The sequence below is a fragment of the Ixodes scapularis genome, unplaced genomic scaffold (genome assembly GCF_016920785.2).
Source record: "Ixodes scapularis isolate PalLabHiFi unplaced genomic scaffold, ASM1692078v2 PGA_scaffold47__10_contigs__length_4178495, whole genome shotgun sequence".
In the NCBI taxonomy this organism is placed as follows: Eukaryota; Metazoa; Arthropoda; class Arachnida; order Ixodida; family Ixodidae; genus Ixodes; species Ixodes scapularis.
The window spans coordinates 546,250-567,983 of NW_024609876.1; the positions used below are offsets into that span (position 1 = coordinate 546,250).

The 21,734-nt window shown below is 46.3% G+C and overlaps 2 protein-coding genes across 4 annotated transcripts in view; one reads left to right on the forward strand and one right to left on the reverse strand.

The window, feature by feature from the left end:
- Nucleotides 1–7,231, reverse strand: part of LOC8028228 (1,4-alpha-glucan-branching enzyme) — a 44,570-nt gene extending 37,339 nt beyond the window's left edge. Inside the window, exons 1-4 of the mRNA XM_040221112.3 lie at nt 6,922–7,231; nt 6,696–6,862; nt 4,767–4,882; nt 1,414–1,539 (exon numbers count right to left, since the gene is read on the reverse strand). Of these exons, the coding sequence (XP_040077046.2) occupies nt 1,414–1,539; nt 4,767–4,882; nt 6,696–6,862; nt 6,922–6,998 (486 nt within the window). The 5' untranslated portion in view covers nt 6,999–7,231. The remainder of the gene's footprint in view (nt 1–1,413; nt 1,540–4,766; nt 4,883–6,695; nt 6,863–6,921) is intronic.
- Nucleotides 7,232–7,250: 19 nt separating this feature from the next.
- LOC8028227 (SCL-interrupting locus protein homolog) overlaps nt 7,251–21,734 on the forward strand; it is a 44,341-nt gene continuing 29,857 nt past the window's right edge. The window contains exons 1-5 of one of the 3 annotated variants that reach the window (XM_040221105.3): nt 7,251–7,479; nt 8,122–8,199; nt 13,988–14,094; nt 16,072–16,157; nt 20,093–20,152. In XM_040221105.3, the coding sequence (XP_040077039.1) occupies nt 7,442–7,479; nt 8,122–8,199; nt 13,988–14,094; nt 16,072–16,157; nt 20,093–20,152 (369 nt within the window). In that variant the 5' untranslated portion in view covers nt 7,251–7,441. The remainder of the gene's footprint in view (nt 7,480–8,121; nt 8,200–13,987; nt 14,095–16,071; nt 16,158–20,092; nt 20,153–21,734) is intronic. The other 2 variants (XM_040221106.3, XM_040221107.2) reach the window with 2 other exon arrangements.

The window sequence follows — 21,734 nt, forward strand, 5'->3', positions numbered from 1 at the left end:
GAGGTGTGCCATGTACGACAATTTTTTATGTGCGGAGTATGCACCGGGTATAGACTACCATGAGAAAAAAACTTTTCAAAGCCAACATTTACTCCAGCAGACCATGCACCTGCTGCAAACTACAGTCTGGACAATATAGCACCGCGAGGCATGTGGCATTGACAACTAGTACAAAGAGGGAACGCACTAGCCTGACTATTGGAAGCATGCAACGAGACAGTGGCATCACGGTGCAGCTCCTAGTAGAAGCCTTTTGCATTGAACACAATCAGATTGGCAGCCTTTGTTCTTAAGGAATGTCAGCTTACCCGAGCACAGCGCTATACAAGACGTTTGGGGCCGTACTCGGCGCTAACCGTTTTTACACAAAGCCTAGAAATTCGGAACAGATCCCTTCCATGCGCCGGCAAAAAAGGCTTGAGGTACACCTAAGCACTTCTTATGAGTTGTGAATGCAAAAGCATGAATGCCATTCTTCGCATCCCGGCATCACATGCATCAGGAGGGCTTCTTGCATCTTCGCCATATGCATAGCCTTTTCTACGTGAAAGCTGGACTTCTATGGTGTTCTTGCCCGAATAGAGTTTACTCTCAAACAAATATATTTAATGTACTAAAACTCTCAAGAAAAGCTCTTTCCAACGAGAGTATGGTTATCATTCTAGGGCATATTGGTGCAAAGTTACAGCAGTTTGAAAAAAGAAAACATAGAAGTTTCACATTTCAAAAACATGATTTTGCATCGCTGGCTTACCGAAAAAGTTTTATTTCTCCGTAAATACTTTAGATATTGCAACAAAAATTTGCAGGAGTATAGACTATTAGTTGTGGAACCACAATACATAAAAATAGAGAAACTTTTTTTCTCATAAACCGCAATTTTAAGGTGGTGTCCCCCTTAATGGACGGCTCAGAACTGCAAAAATAGGGCTTAAACCGTACAGACACCTTCCTCGAGCATGGGGACGGCCAAAGAAGTTTGGGAGCTTGGGGAACCTAGAGCCAGTAAGCGAGCTTCGCATAGCGAATCGGCGCTCCATTCCCCAAATTTCTCGTGGGCACCGCCATCTTGTTGCCTCGTGCCAAGCAGGGGCAGCTGGAAAACGTCGCTATTAAAAAAAAATGTGACATCCAGAGCTATAGATGTGGTGTCACAAAGCTCGGGCGACATAATTTTGCTCTGTCGTCGACCGTTTTAATGCAGGACGAAAAACTGTTTCTGCAATTTCAAATAAAGTTTCAGGTAACTAACTGGCAACCATGATTTTGAGCACCAAGATGGCTGCAGTGTCGTTACTCTTGTTTAGTGGCTCTAGGGAAACTTATAAAGGCTGTCCGGGGAGTCCCCGAGTTTCCAGGACCTCAGTCTAGGCCATGTCCCCCGTCCCCCGCCATTTATGGAAATAGAGTCACCTCCTCTGGTGGGGGATTCCAGAGCCGCTGCTCGTACTGCGGGGCGTCTTTGCCGCGCACCACGTAAGTTGCCCAGGGGCTGTTGCGGTCCGCCAGCTGCCCTGTCGTCCTGTCCAGGACCACGATCTGGGAGGGAGAGGCACGCTGACACTGTCTTACAAGTACAAAACGGACTTGCCTGGGCACGGAGCCAGCACTGTGCCCCTTAACTCTTCGATCGTCGTCGCCGTACATGTACGGCGGCGATCACATGTTTGGAAGATTCCACCCAAATGCGAAACTGCACACACACCTGGGAAGGGCTGCCATTTGCCATGTCTTTGGGAAACTACAAACATTGTATTTGCACGTGCAGTTTCGAAATTAGACGCTCCACGCACACAATACGTGCAAGCTCCGGTGGTAGCGACAATCGGAGCCCCAGCACTTCTGAGTCGGACATTAAACGCATCTCAGAATTGAATTTAGAAGCCGAGAGCTTATCATCCAATCGAGAGGTTTTGTAGAGTACCCCCTGTTCGGAGGTTTGAAACCATCAAAATGTCATGAAAGAGTGCATGCCAAAATGAAGTCCGAATGAAAGAAAGAAAGCAACCTTTTGCCCTCTATACTATCACGAATAACAAGGTGAAACAAAGAATACTGGGAAAACGGAAATGTTTAAAGAGACGAATTTGTGCCCAAAAATAAAAAAAGAGGGAACAGAAGAAAGCAGAGCGTCCCGAGCGTCGAGGTCGGCGTGACAGCAGATTTGAACACTGGGGCGAAACTGAGTCCGGCTGGTTACGCGGAGCCCCTCTTGTACACGTGTGGGCTTCTGGAACAATCGGCGTGTAGAACATTCTAACCTCGAATCAGCAACACAGTTCTCGAATTTACCAGAACAGTACATTAGAGTCAACAAAAATGCGTACCCGCGGCCAGGAATCGAACCCTGGCTTTCTGCGTGGAAGGCATGCGCGATAACCGTTAGGCCATGACACGCTGCCTGCTTAGTCAGCTGCGTTCGTGGCAATATTTCCATTCAATGCATGTCAATCTGTACAGCTTGCAAGAACTATACGTGCTCCCATTAGATAACTGAAAAAAAAAAACTGTGCATTGACTCTTCCGCTCCTATTCCTTTGGAGGAAAACAACCACTAGAGCACATATTTAGAAAAAAACAAGCAAAAAAAAACGGAATCACGAAAGGGTTTAAAAGGACACCACTGACAGAGCATCTATGCTCGCCGAGGTTTTCATTTAAACATCACCTATAAGAGCACCACTACCCAGAACGCAATATGCAGCTCGATTTTGCTTTTCTTTCCGCCCAAAAACAGCCGGTCGAGAATTGGTTGGTTTCAATCGCGTTTACTGTATTTTATGTGGTCATGTGGCATTCAAACTATGTGTATTAAACATATTCAAAGTGTCATCTAATGCACAGATACAGTATTAAAAATAGAAAAGTACAGGGTGTCACAAAAGAAAATTTACACGGTCTTTTTCACCGCAAAAATAAACTAGGCATCGCCCAACGCTCATTCTCCGCCCAAAGGTAGAGCTAGAGGTCACAACCAGTTGCCAAAGTTTCAGCCCGATCCGATAACTTAATCAAAAGTTATAAGTTATTTTCTGAAAATTTCAATGGGAAAATGGATCCCATTTTTGCCCGTTTTCGGTTTCTGGTGCCATAGAGCCCCATGTGTTTGAAAACTTCGTCGGCCGCCATTTTCCCATTGAACTTTTCAGAAAATCACTTATAACTTTTGATTAAGTTATCGAATCGGGCCGAAACTTTGGCATCTGGTTGTGACCTCTAGCTCTACCTTTGGGCAGAGAATGAGCGTTCGGCGATGCTTAGTTTATTTCTGCGGTAAAAAAGACCGTGTAAATTTTCTTTTGTGACACCCTGTACATGAACCCCCCTTTTTTGTGGCCTCCGAAAACCTGCAAATATGTTGATCAGAAAAAAAAAAGTTGCACAGATCACAGAAAGTACATGTACAAGTCATTCTCAATATGGCGGCGCACGACGGACCAACATTGTGACGGACATGGGACCGCTACTTCCAAACAGTCGTTTGCGGTACCGGCCTATCTATCTTCAAACGCAGAACATTGAGGGGCAGGGATATAAATGCGAAACAATTGCACGACAAATGGCGCAGGCAACTTCGTATTCATTATCGTCTGCTTCACACGTCAAAGAAATGGAGGTATGAGCCATCCATACTCGTGTTTCGGTTTTGAGCAGTTGAGTTTTTTTACTTTATTAAAAATATATGCGACTCTGCACCAAAATATTGATTGGGTAGTCTCCTGACACTGTATTAAATTACCTGGCAAAAAATTAAACAGAAAAACATTTTTTGGGGAGTGTTTGTGCCCTTCTAAGCTCAATGCCCCCCAGGTGACTGCTCGGCAAAATGTGTTCCAGCTAGCAGATCACGTTTCAACTCCCCGCCCAGCTGATTCCGATTGAGTCATTGCAAAGTTCCGACATTTGTGGGCCGGCACCAGCCTTGTAGAGCCATGTACCAGTCATGTTTTGTGAACGCGTACAGGGTGTCACAAAAAAAATTTAGAGTGTTTTTTTCACCGCAAAAATAAACTAGGCATCGCCGAACGCTCATTCTCCGCCCAAAGGTAGCGCTAGAGGTCACAACAAGATGGCAAAGTTTCAGCCCGATCCAATACCTTAATCAAAAGTTTTAAATGATTTTCTGAAAATTTCAATGGGAAAATGGCGGCCGATAGATGTTTTGAATACATGGGGCTCTACGTCACCAGAAACCGAAAACGGGCAAAAATGGGCTCCATTTTCCCATTAAAATTTTTAGAAAAGCACCTATAACTTTTGAATAAGGTATCGGATCGGGCTGAAACCGTGACATCTAGTTGTGACCTCTAGCGCTATTTTTGGGCAGAGAATGAGCGTTTGGCAATGCCTAGTTTATTTTTGCAATAAAAAAAAAAACCTGTAAATTTATTTTGGTGACATTCTGTACTTCTGTTTCCCCCAAAATTGCCCATAGTGAAAGTTGTTTATATGAATGAGACAAAAATGCACATATTTACCCAATTCAACCCCAAAAATTCTGCCCATGTAGTGTCTTTTGTCGCACTTACCTTCTCAGCATGCGTCTGCCGAAGCATCAATTGTAAATATGAATTCCAGATTTTTTTCTATTCTTCCAGTTTCCACCTTTCTCAAGGAATCTTTTAAGCTAAAATTGAAGGGTTTGTGAGAGCTACCACAAACTCCAGAGCACTAAAAAAATGGCAATTTCAAATATTACGTCAAAAGGCCATCAGGGCTCACGAGGACATAAGCCTGTGACCACGTATGCCCACGGGAGGCCGCACCTTGATCCTGGACAGGTGGTCGATGGGACAGGAGCCATCCGGTTTTGGCGGCAGCGTCAGCTCCCATTTGCCGAAGGGCAGCTTCTTGAACGGATGTGTCAGCCGCTCCCAGCCGTCTGCAAAGAATGCCCTGCTCAGCAGGGTCCTCCCGGTTCAGCTAGCCGGACGCTTTGTCAGTGCGACCTCTGCTCGAAGTACGAAGGCCACAACGTCCACGGTGCCTTCCGAACGTCTTTTGTCAGGGTGCCTCCCAAAACGACCTTTTCAAATTCACTGACTTTTCCCTGACTATCCGGTGACCTCACATTTGCCCAATTTCTTTTGCTCCTACTATGTCTTACCCAAAGGGAGTAAAAATCGAGATGGGCCGATTGTGAACAACCATAATGCTTGGACGTACCTGAGCATGTAAGTCACTAGTGCAGAATCCAAGGCTTATGCTGTCGAGCTTATTTTCAGTCTTTTCATAAAAGCCAGGTCATTAACAAACACCCACTTGCTCAAATTCACAAGTAGTCTTAGCCGCTTGTGACAGAAAAAAAAAAGCAAGACATGCTTAAATGACATAGAGTCATTCTGCTTGAAATTCTTTAACCGTTTTACGGAAAACCAAATACAACGAGTGCTGTGCCATGTAACGGCTCAGCGCACAATGCGCGAGTTAAATCAGGCAACGCTGACCTCAGGATTGTTTGCCCAGATTTTTATTTAGTATGATAAAAACCTGGGACGCTCTGTTGGTCTTTCTACCATGTTGATAAAAATTGAGAAACGCACAGTGCCTGGTTCAGACGGTCGCACTCAGAGCAATCTACGCAGCACGCAGCTCAGACTAGTACAACAGTAAGAGCAGAGTCAATGGCTGTCCAATCAGGACACGGCAGATGGCGCAAAGCGACACTTCACCAGCATACAAAATGAAAGTTGCTGTTTGCCCGTCCGTTTTCAGTATGGACATCGATCATGCAAAGGACACAGTTTACTCCTCACCTCCTCTGCGGTATTGGCACTTGTCACGATTGATGTCACACGAGACCTGCCAATGGTGGGCCGTCCCTCTGTTCTGCTGCGGCCGCTGTTGCCAAGGGAGGAAAGCTGAAGAGGTTTCACCTCTTTGCTTTTGTATCCTTCCCTTTCCATATTTGGATGGCACAGACCTCAGCAGTGGAGGCCTTGATTGATAGCCAACAGAGTGCAAACGAGTTTGTCATATGCCGTTGCTGTGTCGTGGTATGCCATCCTACTGCATCCTTCCGAGAACCGGCATCTATTCCTGTTTGGACAGCCCTTTACCGGGACAACTGTTTACCGTACACAACATGACAAGCGAAATGCAAGGCATACCTAATTTATTAGGCAATGGGGAACGGTTTTCTCTGCGATCCTGTCATTTTTGTTGCTATGTGCACAACCAGTGCAACTTCCCTTGCTTTACGTTCCTCGCCATCGTGTCGATTGCCAACGACATGCAATCGAAAGTGCCACCACAAGATGAGAAGAAAGTTAGCAACCTGTTCTGATCTATTTTCCCGCTAGGTGCCGCAGGTCTTGCTGGAGCCACAAATTTTTCTCCATCTGAGACAGGTCAGCAGCGCAAGTAAAGTGACCAACCCAACCACATTTTGTGCCCGTAGCCACGCCGCATACAAAACACCGTTCTCCCAGTGACTCTGTCGTTGCTGCCGTTCTGGCTGCCCCGAATGCAACCGACGCAAACGTCTGACCTTCAACTTAACACCAGCCACGGATCACCAGTTTGAAGGCGTGAACTGCAGCAAGCCGATGCGGGTTGTTAGATGACGTTTAGCAGTTGCAGCAGAGGAGCTTCCTGCCCTTGACAGCATGAAGTGCTCAAGGTCCGAAAACATAGGGGCGGCACAAGCTTCATTCAGGGTGTCAGCGCGGTCAAGCGGAATGAAAAAGGCTCACTGAAGTCTCCGCGGAGGAAGAGTGCCTCGGCGCCGGGGGCCCACTCCCTGATGCGAACGCTGTTGTCCGGCAGGCAGTGGATGCCGTATTCTTCATAGCTCTTGCAGAACCTCAGCAGCCCTTCGACGTTCTCGATTTCGGTCAGGCGATCGGAGAAGCACTTGTACCTGCGAAAAACAGGGCGGCTCGCAGCGGCCCCTTAGCGCGAAGGTGACCCGCAGCTCACCGTCGCCTGATCTCCTGCTCGTAGTTTTTCAGATACGGGTCGAGGTCCAGCAAGTTGCCGATTTCGGGGACCTCCATTTTCGGGGCCAGGAAGGGGGGAGTGGTCCAAGGGGGCGGTGGGGAGAGCACTGTCGCCACTTGTCGCCGAGCGCCTTACAACGCCAACTCGCTTGACATCACGATAGCGAACAGCCGGCTTCGCGCCTTTCGTAAACCGGCATCTGTTCAATCTATTTGGGTTCCGGTGTTTCGAAAGCAACTTGCCTCAGGGTGGGTAGGTGGCGCGGGCTGAGCCAGCTGAATTACTGAATGAGCTGTATTTGGCCGGATATAAACTAACGGCTGGAAACACTGTAGAAAATGCGCGCAATTTTTCGGGGTGATTTGACGGGATTTGACGTGCAATGCAACCGCTCTACTCGGCTCTGCTCGATTCGAATCATTTTTCTGTAGGATTCGACGAGGATCGAAAGGCGACTCGAGGTCTGAGCAAGGGCAGACGGGGATAGGCGACGGCGGAGATGCGTTCATCGTGCGACCAGGCTAGCCGTGAGTCCAGGTGAGTCCTTGGAGTGCTGTCGGACGGCCCAGGGGCGGTACGCTGGTGAATACGGCTGTCTCTCGCGACCGCTAAAATAATCGCAAGAAGGATTTTCGGGACACATAGCCGGCATAGTGGGGACAAGGTGGCAGTCAGGCAAGAATTTAATAACTCCATGCGAGCAGGCGTTCTTTACTTTGCGTGCGACGTACACTGCAGAGATTTCGGGCTCGTAGGCTGTACGTCGTCGCCGCGACGAAAAAAAAAAAAAAAAAACAACCCTTCTTTTCCCTTTTGGCGCAGAAGAGGAAAGGAGAAACCCTTATTCTCTCCCCTCTTGGTGCGGAAGGGGAGAGGAGAAAGTGGTGAAACCCGTTTTCTTCAGACTCCCCTCTTGCCGCGAGGAGAGGGAAGTCGGGTTTTCCCGTCGGCCGCGCAGCGCGGGGAGAAGAAGGGGTGAGCCCCGGCATCCCGCCTACTCCTGCAATGACCTCACATAAGGTTGCAGTATGCGCAAATGAACAAACAAATAAATGAATAAATATTTTTATTCACTTTATGTGGGAGAGGTAGCCGCAGTGATCAATTAACTGCCCCAGATGCTTCGTGTCATCTCCATCTTTTTTGTTTTTTTATTCTTGGGACTCGGTGCTTGTGCAGTGCTTCGTCCACTTCCTCCTTCCTCTGGAACCAGCTGGTATCTGGAAAAGCAGTCGCCCTGGGCCTTGACGTCTGCAGGTGAGTCTCTTGGCCATGTCTATGTACTGCCTAACTTCAATTCACTTGGCCTCACTTGTGGTTTTGATGAACCAACAGTGCCTCAGCGATCACTAATGTCGCGCACGATGGATATGGCTAGATTATGAAATCGTAAGAGGGGAAAGAAGGCAATACAGTACAATACAATACAAGCCCGTGTGATGTGCATTCTGGTAGAATTGGGATGTCTGAAAATCCTGATGCCTTGAAAGAAACTGGGGATTAGTGTGTCTCGGGTCCTATCCACACACTTTTGAGACACCGTGCTGAACTTAGCCTCATGTAGAAATATCTGCAGCTGATATTGTTTTCCCTTTCCCTCTTTCTGTGCTGGTTGAGAGGAAAAAGAAGGTAAGCCAATACCACTTTGGTATTGGCTTAAGGAATGCTGAACCGAAAATTGAATTTCAGAAAACAACGCAGAATCGATAGGCGGGGCGCTACAAATCCCTAAACATCACTCACAAAGCGGTATCTCCAACGGATCGTCATATTTTTGTAAAAGAAGCGCGCTCTCACAAGGCCGAAAAGACACGTTACTTCGCGATTCTCATTTCCTCCTCTTTTCGCTTTCACTCCGCGAGGGCGCTGAGAGGAAAGGGAGCGAGGCCATTTCTCCTCCTTCTCAACTCTTCTGCGAGAAGATGACGTCAACATTCTCCCTTATTCACTCCTTTATTTTCCAGAAATCCGGCCATCCGCTCGAGATATGGCTATATGAGTGATGTTTCGGGGTTTATGGCACCCTGTCTAACACTTCTGCAAGCTTATTTTGTGAAATTTGAATTTCGGTTCAGCACCCCTTAAAATAAACTACCGTATTTTACAGACTATAAGTCGCACCCTTGTATAAGTCGCACATCCATATGTTAAGCTGTTTTCATGGAAAAGTTGGTATATAAGTCGCACCTCTTTGCACGTTTCGCATAATGAGTTCTTTAGTTTACGCGCATTGGTATTGCGAAATCGGAGTTTCGTATAACTGCTAGATCGCACATACTGTTTGACGCACATTTCGACTCGCGAGAAATGCCCATAGTGTGGTGCTGTCTGGCGGGGGCAATCGAGTGTTTCACAGCAAAAGGACGTAAAATGTGCAAAATGAGACGGTAGTCGACTTTATTCGAACTAATTAATGCATGCCGAGCGAATGAAAGTTTAAGGAGCTAGACACTCGCGAACCAAGCTTTGGAGCACTAGGCCTAGCCTAGGCCAAGTCCCGGAGACGACGCGAGCATCGATGCTCAGACAGAAAGATAAACCTTGACATAGTTTTTTTTGGTACCTATAAAAGATTGGCTAGCCACAATCCTTCCTTTTATATGTAGCAACACAGCTGGAGCGTGGCACAAAAAATGAAAGCCGTTTACAACTCCCTGTAACGCCGAATTAGAGCCCATCTCTTGAGGAGGAGGAGGGGAAGGATAATGAGGAGAAGGTATACCCCCTCCTCCCTCCCCCTCACCTCTTCATCCTGCCTGCTACTCCTCCCTCCGAGCGGCGTCGGCGTAACCGTGAGGTCATGTGACATCGCGTGACCCTTGTGACCTCACGGGGGTCACGTGACGTCACCGGGGTCGCGTGACTTCACAGTGGTCACATGACCTCATAGGAATCAAGTGACGTCACCAAGGTCACGTGACATGACCTCACGGGGGTCACGGGAGCTCCCCCTACTCCTCTCCGCGCGTTGCACCATGAAAAATGTCCCATAATGCACCGCGCGAGACCCTCGTGACGTCACGAGGGACCCGCGCGTTGCATCATGGGGCATTTCCCCTAATGCACCGCGTGGTTACGCTGACGGTGATGGCGACGTCGCTCAAGCCGGAAACGGGCGCCTAAGAGCTGCGCTCTAAAAACAGCTCATCAAACGGAAACTAAGACGTTACAAAATATTCTCCAATGAGCCCACTTACTTTTCAGTGTTACGGGACTGAAGCAAAAGAATATGGAACTATGGCTGCACTAAGCAACATCAATAACATGCTCTAAATGCTTTACTCTCACTGTATTGCTTATCCACATATCTCGCATTCCAAGTCACAATAGTGTGGCGACAGCAGTGCCTCCTAAAGGGAGAAACACCACCTATGGCTACGTAGTTATGGTGCTCTACAAAAGATATCGCGCGGCGTATAAAAGAAATAACATCGCACCTTGAAACAAAATAATAAATCTTATATAAGTCGCATCATTGTACAAGTCGCACCAAAAAAAATGTCTGAACGAAAAAAAAAACAATGCGACTTGTACTCTGGAAAATACGGTAGGTTGGGTAAAAAAATGACGCTTCAGAGATCAGTCGAGGTTGCTTTAGCTTAATCTAGCCATGAAGTAGCGGGGTGCAGCACGATGTAACAAACTTGCTGGTTGTCGGAAGGCACACCAATTCCAACCAATCACCTTCAAGCCACAAATTTTAAAAATTTAATAGTGTCTCAAGTACATGTTTTCGGCCGGTTTTCTGGTACATACAAGTTTTTCTCCTGGCAGTTAAAATGGCAGCAAGAGAGATTTTGAGGTCACGTGACTGGCTTAGTGAGGACAAGGAACTAAAGGTGCCTAGTGTTCCAGGCAAATGGCTGCCGTGAGTTCGCCCTCGCGTCAATTATTCAAGCCCGATTTTGCGTGCAGAAAGAGGGTGGACAGGCTCAAATTGAAAGTGAGGTTAACCGCATTTGTGTCTTTTGGGAGCACCATGTAAGCCCATGTTAAGTGAGTATTAAAGAAAGTGGATGGTAAGGCTTACGTCTACTGAGTGGAGTGGGCTGGAACACTACGTTCTTTCTCCCCTCGGAGGCAGTCACTTCGCCTGAAAATCTCTTTTGCAGCTATTTTTACCACTGGGAGAGGTAACCACCGTTCACCATCAAACCGGTCCAGAGGAGTTCCGTATTACGTTAACGGATGCCATCCCGTCGAGTGACTATAAAAAATATGAAAGCAGCGCACAAAGGACACTGACTGATAAAAGTACACAGGAGGAGTGCTGTTTAGAAATGTTTATTTTATTGACACATGGTGACCATGGTTGAGCAACATGTCATTAGTAAACTGTTAAAGGGGTGACGCAGAAATTTTTGTACTTTCCGTAAATACCGCTTAGAATTATTCCTTGACACTCATAACCTGCGATACACGCATTGTTGTGGTTTCTTTTCCACACCACGGCAGTTGCAGAAACATTTTGAGATAAACGAGCAGTGTTCACCCCATTAACCTGCAGCTAGAACAAGTGGCCACATAATCTGGTGCCGATTAAATGCCGATTATATTTGACATAGCCATGCTCTATGGTTGGCAATGCAAAGGGCACACACTCAGTTCCACGCATTGTTAAGGTTTGGCTGTTCCAGTCGTGGCAGTGATTGGGCCCAAACCACTAGCCAAATGCATTTCTAGGCATTGATTGTCACGAGCCTAAATCAAATGATTATGCGGCGCTCATGCCCACTGTATGAGCCGTATTTAAACGTCGTCACCGCGGGAATCGCAAGGCTCTATGAAGAAATCCTGGTGATCGCACTGTTAACAAGGCCAGCAATGCGATCCCCACAGCTCCGTCATCAGGTTTTGCGAAGGAGAGACTGAAAGATAACGTCTGTTTTTAGCCTTGAAGTTCCACTGCAACAAAGATACTTCTTGGTCAGTGGCATTGCACAACTATTCTTGGGACCTTCTAGCGCATCTAAGCTTGTGTAAAGTGAAAAACATTCCAACCTATTACCGTTGCACGGGACCTTTGTTGTATCTGTGGCTTTTTTGCTTGCGTTGTTTAAAAGTAAATGTTTACTTGTCACAGCACTTTTTCTTGCTCTTCTTTCGTCAGTCCGTGTCTTCTACGCGCATTTTCTGTATTTTTATCATCACGAACAAACTTGCTTGCATTGCCACTTTAGTTCTGTTGAGCGACCATTTAGCAAATCGCGGTCGACTCACTGAATGGTCGCTTCTGGGGTGACCACCGTTGGAAAGCGGGACACAACTTGCGAGCGAGACTGTGGTAATTGGCAATAGTTTATTTCAAATATTGCCACGCGCGCGTGGCCCAGTGGTTACCGCGCTTGACTTTCACGCGGAAGGTATAGGTTCGATTCCAGTCAGCGGACTGTCCTTTTATTTATTCTTTCAACTTGGGCTTCTCGTAAGTACGAGAACATTCTCGACTGATCGTGTTCCGATTGCTATACGCACCGAAAGTTCTACGCTGAATAATCCAGAAACCAACGAGGGTACATAAGGGGCTCCGCAAGGAGAGCGGAGTCAGTTTTCGCCCAGCGTTCGACTGTGCTCTTTCGCCGACTTCGACGCCCGCGACGCTCTGCTGTTATCTTCTGTTTCCTTTTTTATTTTTGGGCACAAGTTTGCCCCCATTAAACGCTTAGTTTCTTCAGTTATTATCGCCTCATCACTTGTCATTCGTGACAATATGCTGTTTTACTGTTATACTGTTTATATACAGTTTAAAAAAAAAGAGTGTGACTCAGATATGGCTGTACTACTGTTGAGACCGGTTGTAATGAAGTCAGTTATAACGAAATATTGGCTACAGCGAAGCGATCACAATCACCCGTTCCCCTTTGCACTTCGTTATAACTGAAGTCGGTTATAACGAAATAGCGGATATAATGAAGTGATTTCCGATGACTTCGTTATAACCGGTTTCGACAGTATGTTACTCAACTAGAAAACATGGTATATAATACATGTCTCCAACTTGAGATGAATTTTTGTAAGTTGATACGAAGCCAGAAAAAAGATTACTGAACCAGAGGTTCCTAATACCTTTCCTTTCAGGGCTATTGGCTATATCTCTGGCCACGCTAGGTAAAACACACACTTTCCTTCACTGATATGACTTGCAGCTGGTTCATTGCCCCCTCTCCTTCGCGATTTCGGACAATTTAGCAGAGTGTAGAACGGCAGAGTTTTCACACCAGAGACATCTCTACTTCGTTTCGCCGTAACTTGGCAAAGAGCGAATGTTACAGCCTCAGCGAGCCTATCTGAGCGATTGCAGCGAAGCCTGTGGCAGCCTTTACCAAAGGTACAGGGGCGAGAACATAACCCAAGCAGTTTGAGGAGAGAGAGGAAGGAGGAACCAACCTCTTACCCAAACCCTTTTTTGTGTGTTCCGGACGTCGCTTTTGTTCCCCTTGGAGATTAGACCGTCACTCACATTTCATACAAAAGCAGCTTTCCCCTTTCTCCTGCCCGGGGCTTTGACAGCACTGCACGCAACTAGCGAGATAGTTTTGTGTCTCCCTCAAACACAGAGACTGACTCACTGGGACCGTAGCCTTTGCTGTTTGCCAAATTATGCTTGCTTCCCTATGCGCTGGCTACTTTATTTCCCCAGTGTTCTGTACCCACCAGGGGGAGTGCCGCTCTCGGAGCAACCCCCTGTTCGAGAGTAGCATGCGCGCCATGTTGTTTTTGTGTTGCTACTGAAGTTTTTCCTGCTCCCACCTTTTGCGCGGCTGCAACATTAAATCACTACTACAAACCTGCTCGCATACAACTTCATTGCCCTGCTCACCATCAACGGAACGAGCAGGATACAACTCCCAGATTTCACCAGACATCGTCTGGTGTAGTAGTTCACTAACCAGGGCACAAAGGCTCGAGAGTTCCACCAGATTTTCAAAGTCTGGTGGCAGATTTCATCATTTGGCAACGCTGGACCCGACGTTTTACTGCTGGGCGGCGCAAGCTACCGTCCGTCGTAAAGGACACAGCCTTTAACATCCGTCCATCCATGCAGGAAGCCACTGGTGAGGCTGAAGGAGCAGGCCCTGAACGCAGCCTTCAGGGTCAGCCTGGACAGGAGCGCTACAGAGGCCCCAGCCCTGCAGGGCACCGTCTGTGCCGGTGAGCAACTTAGTATCTGCGTGGGAACCTTGTTTGGAGGCCGACTCCCCAAAAACGCAGAACATGTTTAGGGCTAGGCAGGGGAGACTGTAGTCACTGGTAAGGTAGTAACTGCAGGGAGGAGCTTCAGCTGTCTCACTTCCAGCCTCCAGCACGAGCATCCCACCTTCGACAACGCTTCTGCGTGTCGTGCACCTCTAGTGCGCACACAGAGCTAAAGCCTCCATTGCTCGGTTTCTTTGCGGGCGCAGCCATTTTGGTCTATAATGCAGAGCAGGCGCGATTGGCTGTTACAATTCGAAAATGTGACTTCTTAAGCTTTAGATGCGGTGTAAGGATGCCCGGGCGATATTGTGTTGCTCCGTCGTGGACTAATTTAACATTTGTGGAGCGCGGAAAAGTGTGTATTTCGATTTCAGATGAAGCTTTGGTCAACTGGCCACTATAATTTTAAGCCTTTAGATGGCTGAAGCGTCGTTACTCTGGAAAGGGGCTCGGTAATTAGTGGATCTATGGTGGGACTGGGCATATCGCTGCCCTAGGCAGTCTTTGAAAGTGCCGCCCCCACTTTCTCCCTCCGGTCGTAGGTAACTTGCACGCACACATATTTCTGCAATGTTTTTTGGGCAAATTTTAGATGGGGTTATCGAAAGTCGCTTTTCTAACTCTACTATGCGGTACTTTGGCAGTTATCTTGTTTGGCAATAATTCTTTGTAACTTTGGAAATAATTCTTTGTAACTTTGGAAATAATTCTTCGCGATAACTTGAGAAGTCGATGCACCTTCGAGATCATTGTAGTAGTTATCGCGAAGAATTATTGCGGGAGGCTCCACTACTATTGAGTTTAGCTTGATCATTTCTGTAGCCACTTTGGGCTTTCTGCAGAACGATTTCGATAAGCTGAGCCCGGCCGTTTGAGTTCATCTGGACTTTACGGGAAAAAGTTGCTGCGAACAACTGCCAAACGTTCTCCGGCGGCACGCTCACTTTGCACGCGGCGCAAAAGTCACTGTTCTGATGCCACGCTCAAAGCGAACGCCACTAGGCATAATTAGTTCTGCGTTCACAGCATATTCGCTCCATTGAGTGGAGCGAACGAGTCTGTCATGATAACGTCGCCAATTTTATTTGTGATGGCATGTTGTACTATTAACATCTCCTCGTCATCATTGGTTGGCATCTCCTTCATTTTCTGCCTTTTCTATGACCTGTGTGCTTCAGTTTATTTAGGGATTCGTATCTGCACTGCAGACTCGCTAAAAGCCACCCTGCTAAATTTGCTGCACCCCCAAACTTTGCTACTCTGGGCAGCTGCCTTCTTTGCCTACTGATAAGTCAAGCCCTAAAAGTAAAATTTCATAAAAATAAAAAAAAAAAAAATCCTAAAAATTACATAATTTTTTTTGCTAAATTATCTGGGAATCATTTGCAAAAATAAAATTACGCAAGCTGGAGCTTGCTGACAAAGACCAGAGAGCACAGAATGTGTTCAGTTTAAACTACGGTACTACCTCGCCGAACCCGACGTCACTTGACTTGAGGTAACATGACGCGGTGATGTCACATCAATTTTCGTGGTGGATTTAATGGAAAACATGACGTCACGTGACCCGAGGTCACACGACATGATCACATTACGCCAATTTCCTCGCTAAATTTAGCAGGGTAACTGACATAATGTGACATCATTTTCACCGCTAAATGTAGGGGGAAAATTGAGGTGACAGTTCTTCGTGATTGTTCTTCACGACTTTCTCGTATAATTCAACTGATAAAACACATTCTATGTTAATAAGTGAGTACATAACTGCCACTGTCTCTTTTATTATGGATCAAGAGCGGTTACCTGGATTGTCGAAGTACAAAACTAGAACACTACGCCTTTGCAACGTGACGTGGCAAAATAGAGAGCTCTTTGGAGATGTCTCGCATCCTTGCCTTGTCTGAACGGTCTGTTTGTGCTATCCCTGCCCAGAGAAAAATGGCATCACAGTGCTGCTAGACCAGCTGTCCACCGGGAGGGCAGCCCTGCCGTCTGGCATTGTCCACGCCCCATGCAAGGTACCCTCGTTTTTCAGCCCTCGGATAGGAAGTCAGCGGAAGTCGAGCGAAGGGACCGGCCTGATGGGGTCTGCTTACTACCTGCAGCAACCTTAGAGTTGATATAAAAATTAAAACTTGCCTCAATACTTTGCGTAAAGACGACAGACACAGAATGCACCTTGTGGTCGTGCCGACTCATTGCGTCTGTTTTACTTGTTAGGCTTTCCGGGTAATCTCTTAGGACAGTGGTTCTCAACCATTGGTGCTTCGCGGACCCCTTGTGAATCGGTGGAGAAGATGGAGGACTCGGTTCGTGGTAAGGTGAAGGGAAAGGTATAGGGTAATCATGATATTGACTTAATAAGTGGATATAACTAAGGGATAGTGTGAAATATACTTCTGTCATTGATATACACACAAGAAAACTCGCCTGAAAATTGGAATTTTTCTCCTCAATCTGAAAAAGACAACTTTTATTACTGGGCTTGACTGATGAGTTAGGGCTTCATGAATCGTTAGAATGCCTTTGCGAACCTCCATTTGAGTATCACCGTCTTAGGACATGCGTTCTCAAGCTGGGTTTTTAGCAACCGAGGGGCTCCCTGGGCTCCCAAGTTTTCTCCATCGTGCCTGTCCTAAAGTAAGGTGTTTTCCCGGTTTAAGCACTATTTGCGCATATCTAAGCCTCCCTTTGATGTACCACTATCAGCCAGGCACTCCTTAGTATCTGCATTATTGTTCACAAGGTCTTTGGGCTTTTGCACCGCTTTACCACATCAATGCCGAGACCGGGCGGGCTTCTCTAGCTTTCAGTCAAGCCACATAGAGGTTCCTCGAGATCAAAAAGTTTGAGAATGCGTATGTTAAAGAATGAGACGCGAACACAAGACACATTCTGTGTCAGTCGGCTATATGCGAAAGTATTGAGGTAAGTTATAATTTTTTGTCATTTTTTCTATGCTCATGATAATCTCTGGGACAATTGAAGCAGTCTTCTTTTTGGGAATTATGGTTTCAGGCCCCATAAGTATGTATACAGTCAAACGCCTTTATAACATAGTCCGCGGGATCGGCGAAATTTTTCGTGGTACAGGTAACCTTGTTGTTGTAGTTTGTGATAACCAAATTTGTGTTATCACACATTGACGTTACCTGCACGACATTCGAGATGTTTTAAAAAAAAGTATACGTAGCGCAAAATATGGTATGTATGAGCGACGTTAGAAACAAGCTTTTCTACGTTGACAACTAACTTATTAAAAGTGAGAACGGTGGCGGAGTCTGCTAGCACATTGCAGTTCGGAGCATGGGGTGCCAGAGCTCATGCTGCAGGATCCTGGTATCTTAAAGGGGCACTGAAGTGATTTTTGAGATCCTCATTTCATTGTCATAACTCCATCTACGAGCTTTAAGCATCCTAAAAGCCCGAAGTTACATTTAATGCACGGCCAATTTGCACATTAAAAAAACAGTAAAAGATCCCAACACTTACCGTGTGCTCAGGACAACAGATGGCGCTACCGAACCTTGCTGAATATGGTTGAGCGACAGACGGCGCTTGTCAGCCACTCGCGAGCGATGGGGTCTCGCATGGACCAACGGGACTGGTCGGCCACTCATTCACACGGTAACGCATTGCTTGCAAGGGGCTAACAAGCGCTGTCCGTTGTTCGACCATATTCAGCAAGGTTCAGTAGCGCCATCTGTCTTTCTGAGCCAACGGTAACTGTCGGGATCTTTTATCACTTTTCTAACGTGCAAATCAGCCACGCATTAAATGTAACTTCGGGTTTTCTAGAATGCTTAGAGCTGGTAGATTGAGTTATGACCATAAAACAAAAATCTCAAAAGCACTGAAGTGCCCCTCTAAGCTCGATTACCTTTTTTTTTTTAAATGATTTTGTGCTGGCACTCGTGCATGTTCTCACCACTGCATGACGCAATTTAAAGACGCCAGGCTAGCGGTTGTACCGCCAGTACTGCCATTGGGAAAATTTGTCATCTACAGCCGAGACACCAGGCACTCCTTGGTGCACACTAATTTCCTGCTGTCCAGACTTCCACACACTTCCACAACAAACTTAACTGACATCAAAATACGAATCGCAATAATCACTGAACCACTGACACCGACCCCCGATCACGCAGCGGATGAGAGACGTTCATTGACAGTGTAAATATGGCCTTTTGTAATTTGCGCAGCGGCTTACACCATCACATGTCTTTCGGAGAAGGCTCTCGAAGCGGCTGCGTTGCTCTCATAGGTGCGGCGCGGCAGCCGTGGTGGCACCACCTAAACAGCGTGGCAGAATCACCCACACTTTGGGCACATGACAGCTGCGCACGGTGCAGCGAGGACAGAGAGGGGCGCACAACCAAACAGACTGAGTCCTTTTTAATATCTGTCCGGCACAAGGAGGGGAGCACATTTTTCTGTCTGTGTCTACTCATTTTGCTTGGATTTTGGCGTCACGGGTAGAGTCACGGATCACATTTCCTCGACTGTACATTATCGCTCCAAGGTAAAACAATTTTGGGACTTGGATTGAGCGAGATTGCGAATCTTGGATCCTGACGAAGATCGGCGTGTCAATCAAACAGCTGCCAAGACACGAAAAAAAAAAGTTTCAACTGCCCACGAAAATATTTTTTTTATATGTATAGATATACTTTTGTTGGCGCGGGTTCTTTCAGATGTGCTGACGTACATGCAAAATAGGAAAATGACTGCAAGCATTGCCGGAATGGAGCGTTTAAAAAAAATTTCATGTTGAAACGGAGTGGCGCATACTCAATCAGTGGCATGAGCAAAACAAAAGCAAACAAAAATATGCACAAGCACACACGCACGGCGGAGGCGGTGCTGCTTGCATTGCACTGCCACTTCTGCATCATGTGTTCTCGGTTTTGGGTCTAAATAATTTGTTAGTGTGTAACCTTATGTCTGGTGGCTCTACGTGACTGCATTGCTGCTTACAGGCTTTCTAAGCAGAAACATAGTTGCACAGCAACGTCTAGACATATGATTGCACGCAAGCAAATGATTTCGGTCCTGAAACGTGCGGCACGACGACTGCAAAGGGGCACAGCGGAGGCGGCGCTGCGGCTGTGTCGACCATTGCCATTCCTGCAATATTTCTGTTCTTTACGCACGTTACCTGAGAGCGACAATTTACGGAACATCAATTACATTTCACCTAGAAAACAAATATTTGTTAAACAGGAATTGGTTGTAGTGTATCAGAGAAACATATTGAACACGTAGGAGATTGTCCTGGGACTTTATTTTACTTTGTTAAACGGGCATTTTCATAGTCGAGGCATTTGTCATAGGGACGCTTGACTGTACTACTCAGCGAGAGTTTGTTGGCTCGATTCCCACCAAGGAACAAAGATTTTTGCATGGACAGCAGACTTTTATCATGTTTTTCATTGCAACCCTTTGTGATCCCGATAAGTCCTCAAGACATCAGTGGTCTTCAACCACTGATGTTTCATGGACCCCATCTGGATCAGCAAAAGTGACGGGGGACCCCATCCACCGGGGAGGGTGGAAGATAATAGACGATTACAATGACAAAAGGGTGAATAAAAAAACTAAATGCATGCAAGCTAACTTTGAAACTCTGAAGCATAGACTAATCAACCCTACTCATTCAATGCACATGTAAGACAGTCAGCATCAATTAGAAAAAAAAAATTTATTACTTGGTTGATAGCTAAGAAGGCCTTTAGGTACCCCAAAGTGTTTGTGGACCCCATTCGAGAACCATTGCCCTAGACCAATGGTTCTCAAATGGTGGTCCATGGACCCTTTGTTGCCTCTAAAGCTGTAGACCACTGCTGATTTCTTTTATAATTCTTGTTGGTCTCAAAAGTATCAATTGGAAAATTTGTGGTGAATTTTTCTAAAATCTTGGAAGTGGCTCGAAAAAAGGGTCTTTTTTGCGCAGTTTCAGAAGCCTGGAGAGCATCGGGAGCCGACGAGGGAAGAACGTCTTGCAAGCCTATCGGTGAGTGACTTCACTAATGACTATGACTTGAGAAATGTGACTACTAGAGCCATTAAATAGGCTATGCTTTGAGTATCGGCACTCCATCACCCCATTGTCTCAAGGGAAACACCATTTTGTTGTCTAGCACAGAGTGGATGTCACTGCCTATTGTTACGACAAGAAAATGTAACTTCCCTAGCTGCAGAACAGTGTCCGGAAGCCTAGGTGACGTCGTCTTGCTCTGTCATGGACTGTTTTAACATTTGTGGAGGATTGTGTTTTATGAATTGAGATAATGCTTCAGATAACTGGCAACAATGATTTTAAGCAAATTGACGTTACCCTGGTGCGTAACTCATTTGGTGGCTTTAATGACTACGAGGTATCTCAAAATATGTTCAAGAAATTTCTGTTTTTCCAACAGCCCTGAAGCCAAATAATCTTTAGCTTGTGATGCTAATCTTATTCTTCTCAAGCCATCTTAAAATTAATTTACTAATTTATTTTAGTTCTTGTCTCTGCGTTTTTTCTGCTTGCTATTTGTACCGGGTACCGACTCGGCCAGCTGCAAATGCTGCTTACTGTAATATTTTGAGGGGCATTGAAATTGAGAGTGAATTGGGTAAAAATAAAATCAACTTTTGGCCGCAGCCTTTGCAGTGCGGCGAAAAGAAGTTCAAAATTAGTGTAGCCAAGCCGGGTTTGCAAAGTCTTCTAAGGATTGTTAAAGTGGGTTTTTTCGCATTCCACTCACACAACTTGTCACACATCATAGGAATGTGAATGTTGGTCTACACTCTCTGGCCCAAACTTCGGATGTGCTCATTTATTCGAATGTGTTCGGGAAACCGTCACTCGCGTCATAAAATTAATGTGCAGGGTGTCAAAACAAAAACAATTGTACAGTTTTTTTTTTATTGCAAAATTAAACCACGCATTGCCTACTGAGAGCCGTATATTGGGAGTCTGGCCAGTAGGTGGGGCGACGAAGTGCTGGAGGGGAGAGAAGTGAAGAAAGGGGGGGAAAGTGCCGAAGGAGCGAGAGAGGAAGGAGGGAGCAAAGAAGGAACGACCGCCATTTTGACGCAACACACTTTCAGCGCAGAGCACTGTTGAGGCTACACGTCGTCTGCTACGGGCCAACTTCTTTTTCGCCTGAATAAAAGTTTGTGGTGAAACGTTGAGAAAACATAATTTGTTAGCTTTTTAACCCACCGAGGAATAACACTACATCATTTTCTTGCAAGAGCCAGTGAAATAAAAGGAAAGAAGCAAAATTTGGATGTCTATCCTATGCATTCCACCAGTAAATGAATGAAAATGGCAGCCCTCCCCACGCAGCTGGGACCAGCCGGAAGTTCACGCGCATGCTCTAGTGCCTCTCACTCTGCGCCGTGAGCTGATTGGCTCACTCGGGAGAGGGGCGTTACGGGCGCGAGATCATAAACTAGCCAAATTCCCCATATACGGCCTTGGCCCAGCCCTCATTCTCCGCCCAAATGTACTGCTAGCCGTCCGAACCAGTTGCCGAAGTTTCAGAACTAACCGTTATCTTATTCAAGACTTATACTAAGTGATTTTCTGAAATTCTAGAGCGCAG